General features: G+C 36.6%; 1 protein-coding gene across 1 annotated transcript in view; it reads left to right on the top strand.

Moving 5' to 3' along the window:
• ghra (growth hormone receptor a) overlaps window positions 1–25,816 on the top strand; it is a 42,690-nt gene that overhangs the window by 8,419 nt on the left and 8,455 nt on the right. Inside the window, exons 2-5 of the mRNA XM_079896406.1 lie at window positions 8,232–8,341; window positions 22,910–23,039; window positions 23,771–23,940; window positions 24,027–24,205. Of these exons, the coding sequence (XP_079752532.1) occupies window positions 8,248–8,341; window positions 22,910–23,039; window positions 23,771–23,940; window positions 24,027–24,205 (573 nt within the window). The 5' untranslated portion in view covers window positions 8,232–8,247. The remainder of the gene's footprint in view (window positions 1–8,231; window positions 8,342–22,909; window positions 23,040–23,770; window positions 23,941–24,026; window positions 24,206–25,816) is intronic.

Below are 25,816 nucleotides of genomic sequence, written 5' to 3'. Positions count from 1 at the left end.
TATTATCATCAATGTTGAAAACAGTTGTGTTTAATATTTTGGTGGAAATCGTGGTACATGTTTTCAGGATACTTTGATTAATAGAAAGTTCAAATGAAGAGCTTTATGTGAAATAGAAATCTTTTGTAATAAAAGTAATCATTTAAAAAAATCCTACTGACCTCAACCTTTTGAACGGTATTGTATAACGCAAAGACACTCATACATTTTTAAATGTAGCTTAAGTGTCAGTCTCTATGGTCCGGTTTCACAGACAGGGCTTAGACTAAGCCCAAGTCTTAGTTCAATTAGGACATTTAAGTAGCTTTTATAAACGTGCCCTATAAAAAAACATTACTAGTGTGCATCTTAAGTCAAAACAATAGCACTGACATATTTTAATATTTGTCAGTGCAAGTTGCTTTCATTTAAAACAGCTCAAACATTCATTTTAATCTAGGACTAGCTTAAGCCTTGTCTGTGAAACCGGGGGTATAACAGAGTAGAGTATGAAAGGGTCAAGCGTTACAATGCGCCAGCTTTTGGCTCTCAGTGAAAAACATCTAGACGACTGAAGACCTTCACAACACAAACAGGTTTGCAAGCACTCCCTGCACGAACTTGATTGACCTGAGTTTACCATGGGTGTTGGAAGCATGATATCTCTCTCTCCTTCTTGTTTAGAGTCAGCATCGTAAAACTCAGTTCTCGCCACACACACATATGCGCACACATGCTCCGTTTGGCAGAATCTAGCTCCGTCCCCCTCCAGCAGCCTGCTCTGCTGACCCAAACTTTTCCACTGCCCTTGTGAAATAGGAGCGTCAGAGACGATCGGGTCTCACCAGCCAGAACTGAGTGCCATCACAAAGCGAAAAGATTCTCATATGCTGTAGCTGGCAGAAGCCCACTTTAATCTCTATTTGAAACAATGAAGTGTTAAACCCCTGTCTAACCTAGTTAAAATCCCCTTTCCACCAGCATAACTGCAGCACATGTACTTTCCATGGATTTTTTTCTGTGCACATGCAAATCCATCTGTAACAGTTTACACAAGGTTTTGTGCTTGTTTCACCATAGCACATTATTTGCTTGCTTGTGCAACTGAGGTTACTTAATGTCACCTTTGAACCTTGCATCTCGTCTTTTGACTAAATCAGTCAGAATAGGAAAGGTTGAATCCTTTCTGAGATCCTCTTTCTGCAGTAGCCAAACGCTCTGTAGACTGAGACCTGTGCTACAGTATGACACTAATAACATTTAAAGATTATGCTTGAATTAGATTACAACTGTAAATTCAGAGATGCTTGTGCGATGTTGCAAGGATACATATGGACTGAATGCTAATGATCTTGCTAAAATATTGGATAAATTGCTACTTTTAAAAGAAACGTATTACAATATTGCATTACTCATAAATAGTAATTCATAATGGTACATTATCAGCTGACTGAGACGTTTGACATTAGAAATGTTATTTTGCATTTATTTTTACATTTATTCATTTAGCAGACTCTTTTATCCAAAGCGACTTGCAAATGAGGAATACAGCAAGAGATACTTAAAGAGGCAATAAACAGAAGTTCTAGTAATGCAAAGTTTCAGGCATAAATCAGAATAGTATACACGCTAGAACAGGGAGGGATTAAGGAATAATGAAAGCATAGGCAAAGATTTCTTTGTCCCCCAGCATGATACAGTTTAGTGCTTGATGAAGAGATGAGTTTTTTTTATTATTTTATGAACAGTGTTTATACTCCAAACTTTATTTTCTTGCAAAAATTTGGTTAACCAGTGTAATTTGTGGTGAGCGGGATTTATTATAAACATCTTAAGACTAGCCAACAACCGATTTAAATCCACATTTTTGCCATTTTTTCCAACATGTTTGTTTCCGCCACAGAATGAAACACAAACTCGCAATTGACTTTTTTCTCACAATTCTGACTTTATAACTCACTTTAAATCTCGCAATTCTATGGAAGTAAAGCAATGACAAATGTTTTTGACACAAAAAAGCTTGTTGAATTGCACTACTTGAAAAAAATATGCGTTGCATTAACCGTGCTTGCATTTTAATGCATTGTATTTTTAGGGCTTGTATTTTTTACAGGCTGAAATTCAACATGGTTGTAAATTTAAGCTGTGAATATTTCAATTCAAAACATTTCACACACGTTTTCATTATTAAAAATTCAATAATCCATATTCACCTTTTAGATTTCACTTCCAACATATTCATTCTGTTTAAAAGTACAACCTATAATATTCGACAGGCAATTTTCGGTCCCTTTTATTTCGCTTTACCAATTCGCTTCCACAAATTCAGTGGTTCAAATTCGACAGAAAATTCAACATTTGACATCCGGGAATGGCAGGAATATCAGTAGATTGCCGAGTGATAATCTCCATAGCTGTTAGTCGACCTCACCAGCAGGGGGTGAAAGCGGCTGTTGATAACATATATATATATATATATGTTAATATAATTCAATAGCAATTACAATATTTGTTTATTTTATTTATTTGTTGCAAAACTGTGCAGCCCTTTCATATATCTCTATCCATGATATTGATCCATAATAGAAGGATGATTGGAAGAGGGATGGATGTGTGGATATCGATACAGATGCACAAACAATATCAAACTATACAAATAAAATAGTACTGAATTATGTGTGTTACACACAAGTGTTACAACTAACCCCTCCGTCTGTTACAATTAAGCCTGCATATGGGGTAAGTTGTAACATTTGCACTTCTGTCACTTTCAGTGCAACTGTACAAAAATGGTAGGTCCTAGAAAAAAAAAATGTAAATGTTCCTTTGTAGCAGAGATGTGTATGTTGCTTGTGTAAAAACAAAAGATTAACCTAACTTAATTATTTTTTAAATAATTGAGCCAAAACCAAAATGTGTTACATGCCCCGCTCTCCTCTACTGGCATAAAGTTGGCTTGACACTGGATATTCGCACATTTAGAGTTTAGTCACATTTAGTCTCTAAAGTTACAGACTACGACATTGGTACACATGTTTCTAACTTCAATAGCATTTGAAGAGGATGACTTGCAGTCATAAAACCAACTGTAAATTGTTTATGTAGGTGCATGTTTATGTATTGTTTATACGAAAACAAGCTTCCATAGATTAAAGGTCCCGTTCTTCGTGATCCCATGTTTCAAACTTAAGTTAGTGTGTAATGTTGCTGTTAGAGCATAAATAATATCTGTAAAATTATAAAGCTCAAAGTTCAATGCCAAGCGAGATATTTTATTTAACAGAAGTTGACTACATCGAACGGCTCGTTTGGACTACATCCCTCTACTTCCTTCTTTAATGACGTCACTAGAACCGTTTTTTGACTAACCTCCGCCCACAGGAATACTCCCTCAACTTCCCCAAAATTCGTGTATGTACTTGCGCACTTCTTATAACTTACTGTGTTTACTCAGCTCTTACTGTGATTTTCTGAAGTAAAACTGACGCTTCATCTTTTGTGTGATGTACAATAAACTTTATTAAACTCATCAGTATATGTTTGATCATCATTCAGACAGCAGACTTGTAGGCTATTAATAAATAATGGATACATACAAGCAGATGACAAATACGTTATAATAACCGTAATTAAACTACTAAACTATACCTGTTTCATCTCTATACAGCACTCTGACTCTGTAGGCATTATTGTCCGACTCGAAATGAACACCGTTACTGAGAGTTTCTGATATTATCATCATTCCGTGAGATGTTATTGTCCTGACAGACTGAGCGCAAGCTCATGAAGCTCCGCCCCCTGGGTCGTCCAGCAGCAGCTTATTTGTATTTAAAGGGCACACACTAAAACAGCGCGTTTTTCTGAGCCCCAAAAAATGACAATTTAAACATGCTGTAAAAAATGATCTGTTGGGTATTTTGAGCTGAAACTTCACATACACACTCTGGGGACATATTTAACATCTTGTGAAAAGGGGCATAATACGGGACCTTTAAATTATATCCAAACAAATATATCACAACCCAAATGAAACGTTTTTGATGGGAAAAAACATATCCTTAAACATATCCAGATTTCTCCCAACATGGGAAGGCAGAGTTTTTGTATTTTTATTTGCAACTAAACAAAGCACATAAATGGAAAAGTAATGTGTGCTACTTTTATTTGAAAAAGTGACTTGGATAATATGGTGTATGTATATAGTATGATTGTGTAACAACACTCGTAGTAATGGATTGATATCATCAATCCATTAGTTATAGCACAGTTTGCTAAAGGTGATGTCCACGTGTTTGTTTTACATCATGCTGACAGGTTTGAGCTCATAAGAACTGGAAAAAGGTACAGGTGGTTTTAGTCTCAGTGCACATAGATTAAATCTCTGCTTGACTGTATGATTGCTGATATAAAGTTGCTAAATAGGTGCCATTAAGAGCAATTTTACGACCGAGCACATCACCACACGCAGATTTAGTATTACTTCCTGTTTGGAGTGTACCATCATAACAAGAGTATGACTCAGTGACTCTGGACAGTTTATTATGTAGTACAGAGATCAACAGGTTTGAAACGGTAAACTCTACATGGCAGTGCTAATTTTGGATGTTATTAATTCAGTCTTGGATTTTGGCCAAACAGGAATGATACTCTACTCTTGCTTGTTAGCCTGAGCTCTAGACCTGTTAGCAACAGTCAGTGTTCAGAAGTTTTGTGTTTACAAATGTGCCCAGAATTGTAAAGATGTGAAATTTGTGATTTCTGACCTTTCTTCGGCTCAAAAGGTCATCCCATTTAAGCAGAAATGCAACCCAGCGCCAGATCCGTTTATTAAGGTTGTAGCAGCCAATCATTAAAATTCTGACAGACGGTGAATGTTAAGGACTGGTTGAAACCCACACTGATAGCAAAAAATTCTTATATATACAGTATATATATATAAGTTTTGCCCTGAATGCTTCAAGCAGCAAATAAATCGGAAACAAACTGTGGGCTGTCATCCACTCAACCGCACATTCCGACTGATGCAAAACAGACCTGTTTATTTGCACAACCTACCGTGCAGCGCTGTCCACACACACACACATACATATATATATATTATATATTATATATAGGCCTATATATAAATATATATAATGAGGGATTTAAAAGAGAAACATTACAGTAACATTTGTTTCAAAGACATGGTCCTCAGATGACAAAAATGTAAATGTTGTCCAAGATGGGTCATGTTATCAACAGCAGAGATATTTTGGAGGTTAAATGGTGAGAAGCATTGCCTAATATGCATGCAGTGCTGGAGCAATCTGTGAAGCACTCAAGAAGCGGGAAATTCCTTCAGCCAATCAGATTCAAGGGAGGTTCCACCCTCCACCCTCTCATGGCTATCCAGACAATCAGGCCCTCTGTGCAGACTGCTGTGCCCCTTTAACTCCCTCATGGGGTCGGATCCTACCGGCCCTCCCAGTAAATCCAAACACTCCACATGGCGGAAATGCAAGAGTAAAGTGTTTGGATATGTCTCATAGAATTGCCAATATAATATAATATAATATAATATAATATAATATAATATAATATAATATAATATAATATAATATAATATAATATAAAGAAACTAATACTGTTAAATTACATTGATCAAAAGTGACAGTAAAGACTTTAATAATGTTACTAAAGATTTCTATTTCAAATAAATGCTGTTTTTTTTTGTTGTTTTTTAGCTTTCTATTCATCAAAGAATCCTGAAAGAAATGTAACACTGTTTCCTCAGAAATACTAAACAACACAACTGTTTTTAACACGGATAATAATAAGAAATATGATTTTCTTGAGCATCAAATCAGCATATTAGAATAATTTCTGAAGGATCTTGTGACACTGAAGGCTGGAGTAATGATGCTGAAGAATTCAGCTTTTCAATCACATGATTATTTTACATGTTATTTAAAATTGTAATGAAATTTCACAATACAGTATGGGTTAGAAACAACATGGAAAATGTATTACTTTTTTGGGCAAACTAATCCCTTAAAGTCGCCATTTAATCAAAATGAACAATTCTCATTTTTTATGGAATATTGCAGTGTTTATTATAAATGATTTGTGACCCTGGATCACAAAACCAGTCACAAGTCGCACGGGTATATTTATGGCAGTGGCCAACAATACATTGTATGGGTCAAAATGATTGATTTTTCTTTTATGCAAAAATCATTAGGCTATTAAGTAAAGATCATGTTCCATGAACATATTTAGTCAATTTTCTACCGTAAATATATAAAACATTTCTTTTTATGAATGAATGCAGCACAATCGCGAACATAAATGGACAACTTTAAAGGCGATTTTCTCAATGTTTCGATTTTTTTGCACCCACAGATTCCAGATTTTCAAATAGTTGTATCTCGGCCAAATATTGTCTTAACCTAACAAATCATACATCAACGGAAAGCTTATTTATTTAGCTTCCATATTATGTATAAATCTCAATTGCAAAAAATTGACCCATGTGACACATTGACCCATGTGGTCCAGGGTCACATTTATCCGTGCACATTATTTTATATATTAATTTACTATTTTAGCCTATCAATAATTAGACATAATAATAGTTAGCTAAATGTTATAGTCACATAGACCAGCTAATAAGCACTGGACCAGCTGTCAATCTGGGTGTGTAGTTCTTTTTACACCTTTCACTGTATGATAGCATTGAAAAGAGAAATGGGGCCTCATTACTATACCTGACTGAGAAGGGCCGTGTCTCTGAGTAGGATAGAGAGGATCAAGTGTTTCTGAGGCGAGTTTGTTGAGTCTGTATGCACCAGACATGTGACCAAAGCACATATACATAATTTTGTATAATATTTGGCTTTAATATATCTTAAGCCCTTTTCAGTGAGTTTAACTAGCTTTTATTTTACTCAGCTTTGTGAATGAGAATACAAAATACAGAAGTATTTTACAATACAAGTATCAAAATAAAAAGAGACCGGGTTCTGAAACCTGCATGTTGTTATTCTAGCATTGTTAGATGATGAGATGGGGTGAAGCTACAGGTCAAATGCAACAAAGCCAGTTATTTGCTGACTGTGTATTTTTCCACATTTGGAAATTTTAGCCTGGTGCTGTTTTCAACAATCCACTGCCAAGTGCATAATAAAAATAGCTCTGAAGCCAAGTTTTAGGGCCAGAACTCATCATTAATCAGATCGGATTCAGAAACATCAGGACGCGGCAAGTCTAAACAACATTTGTTGGCCAATTGTATTTATTAATTGTCCACTTGATTTTATTTAATATAATTTATTTGACACATTTAAACCACATCAGTGTTTTCTCTATTTTTATCAGGCTGTTTACATAATGTTTAGTTGGACTTTTAAGATCAGAATCATCAGTCTCTAAGGGCCACTGACCTCTCTATGATTTTTTGTGGTGACCAAACAAATATAGTGTACTTATTTTTAGCCTAACTCTTGGGCTAGCTGGATACAACCTGTTCCCCCTATATGCTTGTGACAGTAATTTCTCACTATGTCACAATGTCATCACCATTTCAGACAAACCTTTATCTCTTTTATGGAATGATATTGTAATAAGTGCCAAACGTGGTGAGGGCGAAGGAAAATTGACAGAATCAAAAAGGTACAAATCATGAAGCGCCCCCACATACATAAATCCCAAAATGAATGATGGCAACTTGCCAACAGTATTTCTGTCACACATCTAACACTAATATAAGTTGAAGCTGGTTTAAATTCTTTATGCTTCATTCCATATGATACTGTTTCACCAGGACCTTTAGCGGAGATAGCATGAACGTTTGACTTTTTGAAAGGTTTTCTGTCGCCCTAGCATAATTTGATAATGGAAATCCTAGCTGAACACAGTAAATGTGGAGTATTAGCTTGTGAAAACATCCCCCGCACAGCCTGCATGCTTAAAAGACCCCATGTAACCCACAGATAATGATAAACCCACGTATGGCTGGAAGTGCTGGGTGTTGCAGAGGTTGCGTCTGGTTGTTAATTGTCTGGTTTCCTCATATAGGGTTTCACACAGACCTGCTAAGTATTAATGGCGGTAACAGCTAGTGCGCTTTGGCGTGAAGGAGTAGGGAAATGAATTGGAGATGCTGAAGAGATGGCCCAGGGGCTCTCTAGGGGTTTCAGCTAAGTATTTGTCAGAGGGGTGTCATCCGGGAGCACCACTAATAATGATTTTTCTTTTCTTCTTTTACCGCACAGGGAGACAGCAGAAGCTATGGCTTACTCTCTCTCTCTCAGTCTGCTGTACCTGGGCTTGCTGTGTGGAAACGGACTGGTGTCCGCACGAGGATCCGAGCTGTTCACTCCAGGTACTTCACAACCACGTCAAAAACATGTGTTCACTTTAACACAGTAGTCTGATTTGCAATCAAGTTGGTCAGTCTATACAAAGTAGAATGATTCAGTCTACACTATTTTTTAAATGTTAGCTTATGTAAATATGCATCAGATGAATGTCTGGCTGCTTTTTCAGCTGTGCTTACTGCAGCATTTGCAAAATTGCTTCATGGATTGTTAATTTGCGTTTATTTTATTTATTTTTTGCTTTATTTTGTTGTAAATTAAAAATGTAAGAAATCATTAAATAAATTATACAATTAACAACAAATAATTCATATGAATTAATAATAATGAATAAATAATAAATTTAATATCATAATTTTAATGTGATATTAAATTCAAATTGAAATCCCATGAAATCAAATTAAAATTATTTTGGCTTTTAGTATGAATATTTTAGCCTTAAAGGGGACATATCATGCTAAATCCACTTTTTTAGCCCTTAAATGCATTTTGTTGTATATTTGGAGTGTTTAGAAGTACAGAAAAGTTGAACTTATTCTCTTCAGGTGCTTCGTTGATATCTTTATATTCTGTTTTGGCCTTATTTTTCAACCTGTTCCGATTTTTCTGTTATCTAGTGACGTTTTGTGAACTATTACGTCACAATATTTGCAGCGGAACTGCCAAATAAGGACATTGACTTCCAGCCCAACACTTCGAGCAATCCGCCATTTTTATTTCTCGCTGCAATTTTGTAGTCCAAGCTAAAAGATGCAGAAGTTACGAGAGGGTAAGTTAAAATGTTCGGTTGTTGGATGTAGTAACCCACACGCTTCATTACACCGTCTAATGTAGATGAACTGCCGCGCATGTTTAACTGAAAGAACGAGCAGAGAGAGAGAGACCCGGTCGCGCACGCACTCTCTCTCTCTTCGGAGCCAGGCGAAAATGTAAACAAGACACCGTCTCCAAACTAGACGCTGTCTTGCTCTCTCACCCTCGCACATATTAATCAAAATAAATCGACACGGTGGTAAAAGGTCGGAAGACCAAAGTTTCATGTGTAAATACAGTAACACACCATTGCGATACATCCATATGAAGACGTTGTTCTGCAGGTTCGTCGTCTTCATTTTCATCTTGCTCCGGCTCCGACTCCGGCTCGAACATGTAAGGCTGGCTGGACAAGTCTTCCGTTGTTGACATTTTGTTAATAACGTGTGAATAAAAAGTTTCTGTGCCGCTAGATAATCGTATCTCTGCTATCAAACTACAAAAATGGCCGAACGGGGTGGAGTTGAACCGAGTGTCACCGCTGCATCCTGGAGAGGGGGCGGGGTATGAAGTGTCTCAATTGTATTTAAAGAGACCGCACCAAAACGAGTTGCTCTCAGATGCACATCAGAAAAGGGGTAGAAAAGGGGCCTGTGGAGCTATAATAATGAGGAATTCAGACCCAAGCACTGCAGTTCCGCTTTATGTAGACTACAAATGTATGATTTATATGTAAAAAGGGACGATTTAAAAGCATGATATGTCTCCTTTAAGGTTATCTATGAGATAGTATGCTCCAAAACAATGACAGCATTCTCATTTGGAAGATATAAGCATTCAAAACTTAGGCTTTCACTTCCGCAAATATGTATCAACATTTTTGATGACATCACTCTGCACTTCTGATTTTCTGTCCAATAAAATGCTCTCTAGAATCTGAAGCATCCCGCTCCTGCACTATACATAGACGTTGAAGCTGTGGCTGAAATCGGTCAATTGTTCACACTATTGCTATTTTTTTACATGGTGAATGGCACATAGTGCACTATATAGGGGATAGGAAACGATTGGAAAGAACACTAGAAACAGCACGGACGAGTGGAAGAGATAACACCGGTGCCATGCATGCACTAACATAGCCTAAATTTCAAAACCACACATCTACACAAACTACACTTTTCGAACTATACATCCTCAGCTGATTATGATCACTGTTTTGCTTTAGCAACAGTTTCATATTAAATCTAAAGGGGGAATCTATTAGACCCTGGCTGTCATAAGCTGTCAAATGCGGCTTTGCCAAGCTCAACGGCTGTGGCCGAGCTGTGATAGAAGTGAAAAGGGGGGAGGAGCTGCTCGATATGCCCCGCCCTGCCTTCATGTTTCAGTGGAAATTACGTCACCACATCGAAAAGCGCTGCACATTTCAAGGCACTTCAGTGGGCCTTTAAACTGTAGATGTCTGTGCCAAGTCATTATAGGAAAACCATTGGGCTTGTGTCAAGATTATTCACCTTTGAGCACACAGAACATTTTACTTTGGTCTAGTCAAACAATCCTTCAATAAATAGGTTTTGTTTGAAAGTAAACACATTGACTGTGGTCATCCAAAGTCCAGGGACAGGATACAGTGGCGCTTATGGGATGATGAATCAATTGGGATGTCAACACTGCACATAGCTTATCATTGAGACAGTGATATGTTATGGTGAATAACATTTGTGTAATAGGCTTTCACAGATGCAGTGAATGACTTGGGTTAATGACCCAGTCACTGCACACAAGTTGGAGCACAGACTTTAGCACTTGGATTAAAGTTCGTCTTTCTTGGTTTTCTGTTTGAAAATATTCTCTTTTAATGTTTATTACGTTATTATTTAACTACTATGAACAAAAATATTGCCTTATCACCTGAGCTTTGGAGCACATGAAAAGTGAGATGGGGAGTCCAATTATCGTTCCTTTCATTTTGATAACATTTTAAACTAATGATAGGGCTATTAATGCATTAGCAAGATGTTTTAGCAAAGATGTGCTAGAAATAATTATGACATAAAAAATGTTTATTTTCATCTTGACTATGTGCAAATAGTTTTTATTTATTTATTATGTCATGTTGCCTTCTGAAATCTGGCCTGTCTGAACCAACCTGGTCTCACGACAAAAACTAAAAAACTAATATTGCTTTCTGTGACTTGGTGGTGAATTCACAAGGTTTTTAAAAAAATAAAAATAAGCATGAAGGTCCATTCCTAAACCTAATCCTCAGTGGGGCATAAGCAGATTGTATGATTGTATAATATTTCCATAAGAGTGTGTTGTCTAAGCTGATAACTGGAGTTTTTAACACCTTATGAGTTTACTACACATCCTACAGCATTGCACGTTCAGTCAAATGTTTTAGTTATGCTTCTGTTGTCCAGGGTATTTTTCACAAGCAAGTCTGTTCAATGGGTGGTGCCATTGGCCCTCATTTATCAAAAGTGCGTACACCAAATTTCCAGCGTACACCTGGCGTACACCCAAAACCACGGTGACTTTGAGATTTATCAATATGGACGTTGGCGTACGGCACGCTCAAATCCTACGCCAGCTCAGGAGGTGGTGTACGCACGTTTTGAGTGCGGGAATGCGCAGAAAAACAATTCCTAACACCACAAAACGCACTGACAAACTAAAAGATATGATATATTATGACCCACTGTAAAAAAAACAACAACATAATTATAAACTTCAGTGTTTATTTTTGTGCAACATGGACTTCAATGTTTAATTTGAGTGACTTTACCAAAGCATTTGAATTGTAGGCGTATTCCTTAAGTTGCGAGCCTGTGCGCTTTACCTGACGTTTCAAGCCGTGTTTATACTTTCGCCTGGCTCCGCAGCGCGAGTCTCCACAGACTGCGCGCGCACCTCCCTAAACGGATGAGGCGTTTATACTCGACGCGCTCGCCGTTGTACTATTCTTTAAAACGATGGTTAGGCCAGGGTTAGGCCCGGCAGGTGTGCACGGACTGGGTTTAGTAATGAAAGGCTTTCAATGACCAAAAAAAATTCAGACTGACAAAATAATAAAAATGACATTCTTCTTCTTTTAAATAATAATAATAATAATACAAATAATAATAATAACGACATTCTTCTTCTAAATAACAATAAGCGTCATTAATAATAAAAATCTAGAAATCAATTTAGTTTCTTTCCACTTCCCTGGTTTTGCTTTCTCTTTCTCAAAGAAGTTTCTCTTCTTTGCCGTCTTCCGTGTGTCCATGGCGTAAAATGAGGGTGTGAGGGGAGCGGAGACTTGAATATATAGGGGCGTGTTATTCTAATGACGCTCGTTTTCAGCCGCGGCATTTATCAAGGGCAGGTATTGCGTACACCTGGATTTCAAAGGTACGCACAGCTTCATAAATCAGGCGATGAGAGGAGTGTAAGCATAATCTTACGCCAATATATACGCCCATTTATACACAAGAATGATAAATGAGGGCCATTGTGTATCTGGGTGTTGATCATTCAAATGACACAACATTTAAAATATATTTTTGAAGAAAAAAAATCCTGGGGACTAAAACCTATTGAATGGACTGCATCTGCATCTCCATTTCCATGCTGTCTGCCCTGACTAAGGTCTCTTCAGAGGTGTTCTGAGGACAGGCTGCGGTTTGATTGAGAACAGCAGCAATCATCACAAGTTATGGCTTCGGACAGGGGCCATATTTGTGGACTTTTTTGTGAGGGAGTTCTGGCAAGCATGACTCTTGAGCTTCGGTTGGAAATTCAAAGGCGTGAACACGTCTTATGGAGGAGAGAGTGAATTGACACCCACTGCAGGCCTGTGCTGTCAAAGTCATCCGTGTATGCAGATGTGTCTCCAATAAATCAGATGTGCGTGGATCTACTCTGCACCGAGCGGAGGGGAGTTCATGATAGTACTCCTTTCTATATACTGAAATTATATATACTGCTAATTTCAACTAATAACAACATGTAGATTTGTTGTGCTTGAAATACCAGATGATTGTTTGTAAATTTGATATCCCCAATGAGGGCCGTACCCACCATTGAGGTCCCTGAGGTCTGGACCTCAGTAATTTTTCGAAATGCATATAATGAAGGTTGTGAAATAATTGACATATATTATATCTACTTTGGTGCTGTAAGGATAATGCACATCGCCATGATAACCGACTGCTAAAACCGCTTGTCAATGTCAAAGTGTTTGAAAAGACCAATCAAATCAAAGTAGGCGGGCTTTATGTTCACAGAAGTTGTGAGCGTGAATTCCAGCACACGGCGCTTCGCGCTTCAGTTAACGGTCATAAAGTGCGATAAGATGTAAGTAGCTAAACTAAACAGCTGTTTTACAATAGAAGTTTTAAATGACCAACAGAAATAATCAGTTTGCAAAGACTGTATCAATCAAAGCTCAGCTTTGGGAATGGAAGATATACAGGTCAAGGAGACTGAGAGAAGAAGAAAGAGAGAAGGTGATGGAGATGAGAGAGGAAGAACAGGTATTGCATGCTGTGCCCAGGATGAGATTAACATTATTACAGTGTATTCCTGTTTAACACAGATATATGTTCTTTGCTAATTACAGTGGAAACCTTTAAGCTCAATTTCACAACACAACCACCTATTATAAATATATTTCCATAAAATTATTGTATAATAAAGAGCTTTTTGATGGACAGAGGCCACTGGGCAAATTTGGCCAGGATGCCGGGGTTACACCCCTTCTCCTTCGAATGGGATTTTTTGTGACCACAGAGAGTCAGGACCTCGGTTTAACGTCTCATCCAAAGGACAGTGCTCTTTTGACAGTATAATGTCCCCATCACTGTACTGGGGCGTTAGGACTCACACAGACCACAGGGTGAGCACCCTGTCGGCCTCACTAACACCTCTTACATTGATATCTTGAAAATATCTTTATTCATTCTGCATCACGCATCTCGTCTTTATTGGATTTGCTACACAGCCACCCATAAAACTCTGCTATGGCTGCAAATGTGTTTTTTCTTACTTTTATTGCATTATTGTTAAGTTTAAAGCATTATGCATTTCTTACATCTGAATGGTTGTTACCCATTGATGATGCAAACAATACAACACAATAATAGATAAATCACTTTAACATTTACCTCAACATTAATCTATTTACACCATTTATGTTGAAAAACCAATGACCCCATTAGATTTCACAATAAATGCATGATGGTTAAGCTATTTACTGCAGTCCCAAGAAACTTGGGTCTTAGCACAAACCAGATGTATAACCATTGTGTCCTTGACCAAGACCAGGTTGTTTTAAGGGGATTGTCCTCTAAATAAATAAATAATTAAACTACCAGAAGTGCCGAAGACTTCAGAGCAATGTGTGCATACACAGGAAACATTCAGAAGCACGAGTAGAATCTTGGAAGTCAGTCTATTTTTCCTCCACTAACAATATGTTCACTAAGGAAGCAAGCCAGTCTACCACTGGAGCAGTGTTTTCTGTTGAGCATGCGGTTTTGCGCTTAAAGGCCTGGTGATTATGTTGCCGTGTTGATTCCTTAATTCTCCCTGCGCCGTGCTGTCTGCCATAACCCTCGCACGACACAGGGTCCGCTGTGAGCGCTGAGCAACATGAAAGTCTACTGCTGTGACTCAGGGAGTTTCAGATGCAGGCGGAGCCCTTTTTGGACTGTAGTTTATTTACGTTAGGCAGCGGGGTGAAGTCAGGGAGAGAGCTGGGTTTGCTCGCTTTGAAACATGAGGAGAAAGAAGAACAGCAGAGGACAGCAAAGTTTGCCATTGCATAAGGCAGTAGTTGGCTCTTTTTGTGCAGAAAAACCCAGATGGACAGCAGGACCACAGGGCCGTTCACATAAAACTTTTTCCACAAGGAGCGTGTGGCCATAAACCAATTCCTCTTCATCTGAAGGCATATTTAAACCTTCTGTGGTAAACTCGCCTGCACATTCAGCATATTGGTTTGCAAAATTAGGAGAGAAAAATGTTAAATGTTTGGTTGATAGATTAGATTTTGAGGGACAGAAAAAATGCAAGCAAAAAAACAGTAAGCAATTTAACAAGAGCTTTAATGAGAGAATCTCCGGTCAAAGTATGTGATTGTGTGACGCTGTACTTTATTCATTTATTAAAGTGGCAAAAATCCCAATAAAGAAATGATTTGGTAGATTAACTCAAGTAATGTCCTCATTATTACAGTATTAGGGAGGATTACGGTCATTATCGCAGATCCACTTGACATAAATCTGCTGTAATTCAGCTTGCGGGTCTGGATTTGTGTTCGCTGATCATCAAAGAGAGGGTCTGCTAATGATGGGCTTACACAGGGCAATTGAAGGCTGCTGTTTGTTTATGTAGCTTTGCACTTCATTTGGAATAACGATCATTTGCATGTAAGCAAATGGCGAAAAAAAACATCATTATCGGACATTGACTCCTTTTCTTGTGGTGGATTTCATCCCTAAATCCTCCATTATATTCTATATAATGTGGTTTCTACTAGTACTTTCCACTATACATTAGGCACTGGAGGTTAAGTGAACACTTGCAACGTATTGAGTTTCTCATCCCCCTTTCTGTACTGTGTGTGTGTGTGTGTTTGCAGTTATTTTTAACACCAGTTTACATTCTGTTGGAAGTGTCTGCTGCCTTCGACCTTTTTGTTTATCCTCAAGAATGTTTAAATGTGACCACACAACAATAGCTAAATAAATTAATAATTTGATAAATAGATCTATCTATCTATCTATCTATCTATCTATCTATCTATCTATCTATCTATCTATCTATCTATCTATCTATCTATCTATCTATCTATCTATAATATTGTTAAATGAAAACATGGGACAAGTGTACCTATCAATGCATAAATAATAAACATTTTAATTTTGGGTGAACTTTTGCTTTATCAGAAGTGTGTGTGTCTCTAACATAGGATCGTCTCTCTCTCTCTCTCTCTCTCTCTCTCTCTCTCTCTCTCTCTCTCTCTCTCTCTCTCTCTCTCTCTCTCTCTCTCTCTCTCTCTCTCTCTCTCTCTCTCTCTCTCTCTCTCTCTCTCTCTCTCTCTCCCCTCTCTCTCTCTCCCCTCTCCCTCTCCCTCTCTCCCTCTCCCTCTCTTTTCTCCACCACCCCTGTCCGTCCTCCTTGCCCCCATTCAGCATAATGCTTCTTTAAAGGACAAAGAGCAGCAGGTGGTGCACGTGCTGGACTGTCAGTGAGTATTTTTATGTTCTGGTCTGTTAGACCGATGGTAGTCTGACCCAACCGCTGACACATATTCTTATGCTGAACACAGTGCTGGAAACACCTACTGCACATTTGGCTTGTGAACACAAATGTGTTTTCAGAATGTCTGACTGTCCCTCAACCTTTTTTCTTGTGTATAGGTGCAATTTGAGGGGTTCCACAGCCAAAATCACTTAATTGATATTTGAGGGTATAAACTAATATCTGTTTCTCCTTTAAAATGATTCATATATATTTGCCAGAACAAAACAAACTTGAAATATCTGTAAGCTTGTAGTATTACAATCTGTTATAAACAGAAAATGATAGTATTAGGATTTTATTTCTTTTCACCACAGATGAGCTTGATGAATGGATTCTTAAGTAGGCTACTGTAGGCTGTGTATAACGGTTTATTATGATTTACCTGGGGGGAAAAAACACTGTCTGTGTCTGTAGCTCTTGAGCACTGAAATGGTCCACCCAGATAACCCGTAAGGAATAGATCTTTCTGAGAGACTTTCTTCCCGTGGGACTTTAATCAGGCATAATTTGGAAAGCACTTCCTTTGCATGGTTTCTGAGGAAAAGTCTGGCCCCATCGGATTGTACAGACAGGGAAATCATGACTCCCTTTAACATTTTACAAGACATAAGTACAGACACAAACCCTTTTTTATTACAAGTTCTACATGTGGGGTGGCTTATCATTTTGCATTTTTAATGCTAGCAAATTTGCATACAGGTTTATTTACTTGCTGCTGTACTTCTTGCTCTCTTGAAATTTAATTGATTTATTTTAATTGTGTTCATTTTAAATATTGAACCACTTCAGATGTGGTTATGCCGTGGGTCACAGGCTTTTCAAATATGTGCTCATTAGTCAGTGTATGTGTGTGTGTGTGTGTGTGTGTGATTGGTAATTAGTTTGAGGCGCAGAGAGAGTGAAAATAATGTAATCACTGCTGTCATATTTTGTGCTCATTACTTGGCTTGTTTATTGACCAAGTTGACCCCTTCGTTGCTTAGGTCAGAAAAAGTCAAAAACATATTTTTTAAGTGTTTCTGGTAACAACAGCAAAATGAAAACATTGGCTTGTTTTTACTTCAACTCAAAAATGTAAATTGAATACCTAAAGCATAAAAGTTAAGCTTTTAACCTAATTGTGTTTGAAATGATGAGCAATCTGTGTAGCTCTTACCCATTAACAGCCCATTGACGTAATAAATTATACAATCACAACCATTTCATTTAAATTAATCTATTCTAATTCTAATTATGTATATTGGTCAGAATGCTTCCAGAAACAATTATGTCAAACAAATAAAAAACAACAAGCTTTCTGTGGATGGTACATGGCAATGAAGCTCATTATGGTTCTGATCTTCTTGTGATAAACATAATGTTCGGTTTTGCCATAATAAAGACTTGGAATCCCTGTCTGTTAACACAATTCAATGGACATCATGTTCTCATGCTGTTTTTCTCACAGAGGCTGGGTTTTTTATTTACCTACTTTGTGATATTTCTACATTGCTTGAGGTGTCCAAGTGACCTCCTCACACTAAACATACACAAAAAAATACCAAACAGCATTTTTAGCGCCTTTGAAGGACACTCTGGGCAGAGGATGCTACTTGAAGTATCGCATATTTTTTACAACGTTACCTGGATTTAAATTCATCACCATACACCCAAGGACTTTCAAGGAAATATTCCTTACATGTTTTCAATTTTAGTAGCTTCCTCGTATCCATTCGAACTGGAATCATTTTGATAACATTTTTTATTACCAAGCAATGCTTAATTTTGTTCAGTATGTGGTGTGAAAAGGTCACATTAGCAATTAAAGAAAAACACATAAGCAAAACATGGTCAGGTCAAAGTGTCTGAATAATTTTTGGTCCCAAATTTTTATACATTTTACTGGTAGTCCACTGTATGAAGAAATTGTGGGTATAATATGTCACAGTTTACTGTATTTTGCTATCCTCACTTACATAAATTAACTATAGTGTACTGTACTGCAGCCACTAGTAAGAAAATATCAAAAATTATATCTGGTGTTTGACTGTATATATATATGTATATCTATGTATGTGTATGTGTGTATATATATATATATATATATATATATATATATATATATATATATATATATATATATATATATATATATATATATATATATATATATATATATATATATTAGGGCTGTCAAAAGATCAAAAGATAATCGCGATTAATCGCATCCAAAATAAAAGTTTGTTTACACATAATATATGTGTGTGTACTGTGTATAATTATTTTGTATATATAAATACACACACATGCATGTATATATTTAAGAAATATTTGCATACATATACTGTATATATATTTATATAGTTTAAATTATATATAAATATAATTTTTTTTATATATAAATAACACATTTTTCTTAAATATATACATGCATGTGTGTGTATTTATATATACAAATTTAATTATACACAGTACACACACACATATTATTAAAAACAAACTTTTATTTTCGATGCGATTAATCGCGATTAATTTTTTGACAGCCCTATATATATATATATGTATGTATATAGTGCTATGCATAAGTTTAGACACCCATGCTAAAGTTGACTAAAAAGAGGAATAAAAAATCATCTTTTGGAAATTAAACTTAATGCCTTAATTAAAAAAATTAGGAAAAGTCCAACCTTTAAGGACACCAATTTTCTTTGTGAATGAATAATGTATCGTAAATAAATAAATGTTCTTCCTTAAAATACAGGGTGCATAAGTTTGGACACCCCTATGTTAAATTCCCATAGAGGCAGGCAGATTTTTATTTTTAAGTATTTTTTTTTATTAATTTTTAGGATACTATGCATCCTGATAAAGTTCCCTTGGCCTTTGGAATTAAAATAGCCCCACATCATCACATAGCCTTCACCATACCTAGAGATTGGCATGGTTTTATTTCAGTTAGCCTAATAGCTAGTTTGATTTGCATTGAGAGATGATCTTATGGAAAGTACTCCATGCCAATCTCTAGGTATGGTGAAGGCTATGTGATGATGTGGGGCTATTTTAATTCCAAAGGCCAAGGGAACTTTATCAGGATGCATAGTATCCTGGATCCATGAAGTAACTGGTCTTTAAAAATAAAAATCTGCCTGCCTCTATGGGAATTTAACATAGGGGTGTCCAAACTTATGCACCCTGTATTTTAAGGAAGAACATTTATTTATTGACGATACATTATTCATTCACAAAGAAAATTGGTGTCCTTAAAGGTTGGATTTTTCCTAATTTTTTAAATTAAGGCATTAAGTTTAATTTCCAAAAGATGATTTTTTATTCCTCTTTTTAGTCAACTTTAGCATGGGTGTCTAAACTTATGCATAGCACTGTATATATATATATATATATGTATATGTATATGTATGTGTGTGTGCAAATATGCATATAAATAAAATATATTCACACATATATTACAAAAAATATAAACTTTTATATTAGATGTGATTAATTGCGTTTAATAGATTTGACACCACTTATATTTATAAAAATTGTCCTTCAATCTGTAATTTGTATTTAAGGCAAGACAATCACAGTATAGAAATTCCGTTTTTAGAATGTTTTTTATATAACTAGCCGTTTCTCTAATAAAAGATAAACAATTGAAGGTAAGACATGTTATGAATGTAACATTCGGATTCAGATTAAAGGACCACAGATGTTTAGCTTTGTGAAGTACAGCTTGTTAGTACTCACTTCAGATGCTGTGTCCTTCAGTGTCAGTATAGGCACAGTGATGCTCACTGTCAAATGGATTTCACATGGGTACTGAATGACGCACATCTGTAACCGCATACACACAGAAGCTCACAAGACGTTATGTAAGTGCTGTGATAAGTACTCCTGTGTAACAGACACATGCTATTTTCTTCTGTTGATTAGATTCGCTGAAGTATGCACTTTCTTCTGATTCTGCTATTAAACTGTCGTCTTTGCAGCAAATGGGTTGGAAAAGATGGAGCATCTGCTCAGCAGCTCATAACCCTGAGCCAATCAAGACATTTGCTGGACAGCCAGTGATAAAGGTGCTTTTTCAAGTGATTGCAATCCATCAAGACAAGTTTAATTGGCAAATGTGGCCAATTTATTCAGAAGTTTGCAGTTCGCCGAAGTGGAAAACATTTGTCCTGGCTTTCGGTCTGAACCGGTATCCTAGTTACCGATGGTCTCTCTTTGCGGGGAGCTGAGTAAACATCATGTTTTTCATTCGTGGGAAATCTTCACCCACACAAGCTGTAGCTTTATTTACGTTTCCAAACAGTAGGCGTGTGCATAAGCGACATGTTCATTTATTATTCATTAGTAACATAAAAGGAGTGGAAAAAAATTGAACACACAAATCGCACAAATTATTTCTTGTCTTTCAAAATCAGTATCAAAGTTCTAACTGGAACAAAAAACGAATTTTATGTAATTTTTATTTAGTTGCTACATTTCATACTGGAACACGTATTGCATTTCATCAATGATTTGTAATGTCTCTTGTGTAGGACTTATTGGTCAGTCCAAAATATTCACGCCCGCACAACCACATACACAGATCAGTGTTCCACAACACTGCCAACACATCAGAATGATAGATGAGTTATTTTTGCGCAAGTACTTTGGCTCAAAAGCTCTGACTTAGAGATCACGGTTCCAACAGCATGTACTCAAAAACGGCATAACTCACTGTTTGTATAATTGTCAGAAAAGAGATTGTGGTGAAACGTCCCAGAAAGAGGTTGCGTGCTCTGCTTATTATGAATATGATGGGAGATTGTATTGTAGCAAAGCAAAAGAAAATATAGCCAAAGCACATTTGAAAATTTTTCCTCTTGTACCACATCTGATTTGTCAATTAAAAAGTCTCCCACACTGACATTTAACACAGTTGAAACTGTTCCCAAATCAAAATATTTGGCCTTTTTACAGCTGCTTTTGCAATGTTTTTTAGAGAGCAAATTGTGTGTGCTCAAAGACCGCTGGGCTGATTTTTACCCCCTTTGTAGCACCAAACCAAATATTGACCAGGAACAATTTAGTAGTGATAATGTCCCTATCTGTTCTGTCCCCATCTTTTCCGCAGTGGCCCACAAATCATCTGTTCATCTCAGACCTAATCTCTTCCATATAGCAGGCTTTTTTATTGCACATGCCAGAATTTTGAGGGGGAGGGAGCAGCAATAACAGAGTTTTGGGAGTCAGAAAGGTAGAGAGGGGGAGTTATAGATACTGAGAAGATCCAGACTAAAGCTTTAATCTTTATTAATGATTATTCAAAGCGAGACACTGACACTGATGTTCAACACGGTAAAGCCGCTTGATTAGCAATTTATTGTATAAAGTGCTATGTAAATAAACATGACGTGACTTGTTTCGCCGAATTGCAGAGCTCGTGCAAACATATCCGCGTTGCTATTATCAGATTATTATCTTTTCTTATGCTTTATTACAAATGCTTTCTGTTTTCTAAATTTTGTTGTGTGTTTATTTTGTTATTGAGAGGAAAGCGCACAGGACATTTTTACATATTCATCTAAATGTCGCTCTCAGAAGTGTGGGCGGCGTCAGATGTTTAATAACAGTATATCGCTGCTCACGTATTTCAAACTTCGTTTTACCCCTAAGTGAAGAACGAAAAAGAACTTCGCTATGAGTATATCGGGGCCTTAACGGTACAAATATATTGTGCATCTCTGTTTTTTTGTCCGTTTTGGACAATGTGATTTAAAAAATAATAGCCAAGTTGCAGTATTCATATTTAGCATTATAAAGTAGTTTTCAAATCTGTTTTTACTGTAAAATCACAAGAATACGTTTTTCTTATTTCAGTAATTCAGCAAACCCTCACGAGCAAGGTTTGGGTTTACATTATGTGTGTATGTGGATGTGTGTTCGTGAGCTCACTTAAGCCACTGAAAATCCCTTCCCCACACGATCAGTCCTAACCAGCGTCGCTGTGAGGGCTGTTTTGCCGTGCTCAGCAGCTGTTGGATGGAGGGAAATATATCTTGTTGTCACTAGAAGAGGGCTGGACGAAGGAGAATGGGAAAAATGGTTAGGCTGGGGATCCTCAGCAGAAACGTTTCTTCAGAGTAAACTAGATATTTAACGGCCCTCTCCATTCCCAAAGCCACTATTCATTTAAGCTAGATTTACTCTTACAGGTACAATTTAGAAATGGATCAAATAAAAACACGGTGTCATAGAGAATCTTGATGCCTAGCGGATTTGGTGCCACATGCTTGCTCTGCTGATTTATACTGCAGTTAGAGGGCGAAATAGAGGGCGAAAAATCAATTGCATCCTCCAAGTCTTATTTATGGCTGCGCAAAAGCAGAGGATGGAGAGGACGGCTGGTGAACTTGGCACCAGAGGAGCTCAACTGCAGAGGACAGAGTTCACAATGTGCCAAAACATAACATGCATACAGTACATATATAATAAAAAGAAAATATTAAGATTTAATAAAATAATAATTTATACTTTCGTTTTATCTTGCCTTTCTGCTTCAGATCCCAACGGAGGACCTCATTTTACAGGCTGCCGCTCCAGAGAGCAGGAGACCTTTCGTTGCTGGTGGAGCGCTGGGACCTTCCAGAACCTCACCGAGCCAGGAGCACTCAGGGTCTTCTACCAGACAATGTACATATATATAAAATATTCAATATTGTCATGCTTAAATTGTGTGTTATTTGGCAGAATATTTATATGACTATAAGCTAAAGTGAATATTTTAAGTGCTGTGGCTTTTTCACAGTTTTAAAGGGATAGTTCACCCAAAAATGAAAATTCTGTCATCATTTACTCACCCTCATGTTGTTCCAAACCTGTATGATTTCCTTTCTTCTGCTAAACACAAAAGAAGATATTTTAAAGAAGGTTGGTAATTAAACAGTTGCTGGTCCCCATTGACATCCATAGTATTTTTTTTTCCTACTATGGAAGCCAATGGGGTCCATCAGTCGTTTGGTTACCGTCTTTCTTTAAAATATCTTCTTTTGTGTTCAGCAGAAGAAAGAAAGTCATACAGGTTTGGAACAACTTGAGGGAGAGTAAATGATGACAGAATTTTCATTTTTGGGTGAACTATTCCTTTAAGTCAACTTTTCAGTACTTTTTTTACTTTACTTGCGGTTTTAACAAATGAATGATTAAAAGTGCAAGTAAAATATGTTTTAATTAATGAGTTTATAAAAGCTGCATGCATAATAATTATAAAATAATCATCAAACGCTGTTTTCATGATGTCATTTGTAAGTATTTCAAGTCAACTAGCATACATTTACTGATAGATCCATGCAGTGCAATTTACAATTTATGTCTAATATTCGTATACATCTAATGTTATGTTTTCATTATTATTTGATATTTAGTGCCCTCTCTAGTGAGTGGCAGGAGTGTCCAGACTACACACGTACTGTGGAAAACGAATGCTACTTCAACAAGACCTTCACACACATCTGGACCTCGTACTGCATTCGTCTGCGCTCGGTTCCTCTGAACATAACCTATGATGAGGAATGCTTTACAGTGGAGAACATTGGTAAGTTAATATCTGTGAAAGTGCTTCATTAAGGTTTTGACACATCTATGTTGGAGGCCTGACTTAAATGTTTTGTGACTTCCTAGTTCATCCTGACCCACCAATTGGGCTGAACTGGACCCTACTGAACGTGAGTCGCTCAGGATTGCACTATGACATCCTTGTGCGCTGGGCTCCCCCTCCGTCAGCAGATGTGCAGATGGGCTGGATGAGTCTGGTGTACGATGTTCAGTACCGGGTCAGGAACACCTCCCAATGGGAGAAGGTATGTCTCTAGCACCAGAAACATTAAATATTGCAGTTTGCAATGATTTATTTATTTTTATTTTTACATGGAATTATTGAAGTAATAACATTGTGTGTGGGAGAGACTCGTTTTATTCTCAGCCATACATGCTATTTATAGTCACATACGTCATTTATTTTCAGCCTATACCCGGATGCTGAAATTGCCATGCATTCAATATATATTAAAAGCAATTTATGAAAAAAAGTTTAAAAAATGTTTACATTTTCTTGGCTTCAAAAGTTTGGGGTAAATAAAAATAATAATACTCTTATTCAGAGAGGCTGCGTTAAATTGATCAAAAGTGACAGTAAATTATAATGTTTATAATGTTACAAAATATTTCTATTTCAAATAAATGCTGTCCTCTTGAACTTTATTCATCAAATAATCCTGAAAATCATGGTTTCCACAACAATGTAGCAGCAAAAACAAGAATCATTACTAATAATTGAGTACAAGTAATAAATGATAATAATTTTGCACTAAATCAGCATATTAGAATGATTTCTGAAGGATCATGTGACACTGAAGACTGGAGTAATGATGCTGAAAATTCAGCTTTGCCATCACAGGTATAAATGATATTTTAATATATATTCAAATAGAAAATAGTAATTTTATATTGTAATAATTTTTCACAATATTACAGTTTTTACTTTATTTTTGATCAAATAAATTCAGTCTTGGTGAGCATACGAGACTTATTTCAAAACCATTAAAAATCATAATTATTCCAAACTTTTGACTGGTAATGTATAATTATATTTATACTAGTGCTGTCAAATCAATTCATTGTGATTAATCGCATGTAACAAAGTTTTTGTTTATAAAAACTTTTATAATATATGTGTGCATGAATGTGTGTGTGTGTGTGTGTGTGTGTGTGTGTGTGTGTGTGTGTGTGTGTGTGTGTGTGTGTGTGTGTGTGTGTAAATCATGAGTCCCTTTAACATTTTACAAGACATATGTACAGACACAAACCCTTTTTTTTATTACAATTTCTACATGTGGGGTGGCTTATCATTTTGCATTTAATGCTAGCAAATGTGCATAAAGGTTTATTTACTTGCTGCTGTAGTTCTTGCTCTCTTGAAATTTAATTGATTTATTTTCAATATTGAACCACTTCAGATGTGCCGTGGGTCACAAATATGTGCTCATTAGTCTGTGTGTGTGTATGTACACGCACAAACAGTACATATTTATATGTATTTATACTACTATGTAGTGTCTTAATTAAAATGATTGTTATGGCATGCATAATTGTACAAATGCTGTTTAAATAATATATTTTTCATATTAATATATTAAAATTAACCTTTAACATTTCACATCTGCCAGTCAGAATCAAGCATTCAGCAGTGCCGTGGCATGAAATAATATAAACTTAGAGAATCCATTTAGCAAAGTAAGGCAGAGTTCATCAGACCATCACAGAACATCCTGCTCCAACTGTTTTGATCTTCCTCTCTCTTGGTGAACTCTCAGCCATTGCGGTGGAGAAAAATTGTTGTACCATCCTATTTATTGTATTCTGAGAAATACAATTTTGTGTTGGAGACGCAACATAAGCCAGTATTCATCTAC

The sequence above is a fragment of the Squalius cephalus genome, assembly GCF_949319135.1.
Source record: "Squalius cephalus genome assembly, chromosome: 16".
Taxonomy (NCBI): Eukaryota; Metazoa; Chordata; class Actinopteri; order Cypriniformes; family Leuciscidae; genus Squalius; species Squalius cephalus.
This window is presented reverse-complemented; position numbering and strand designations above follow the sequence as displayed.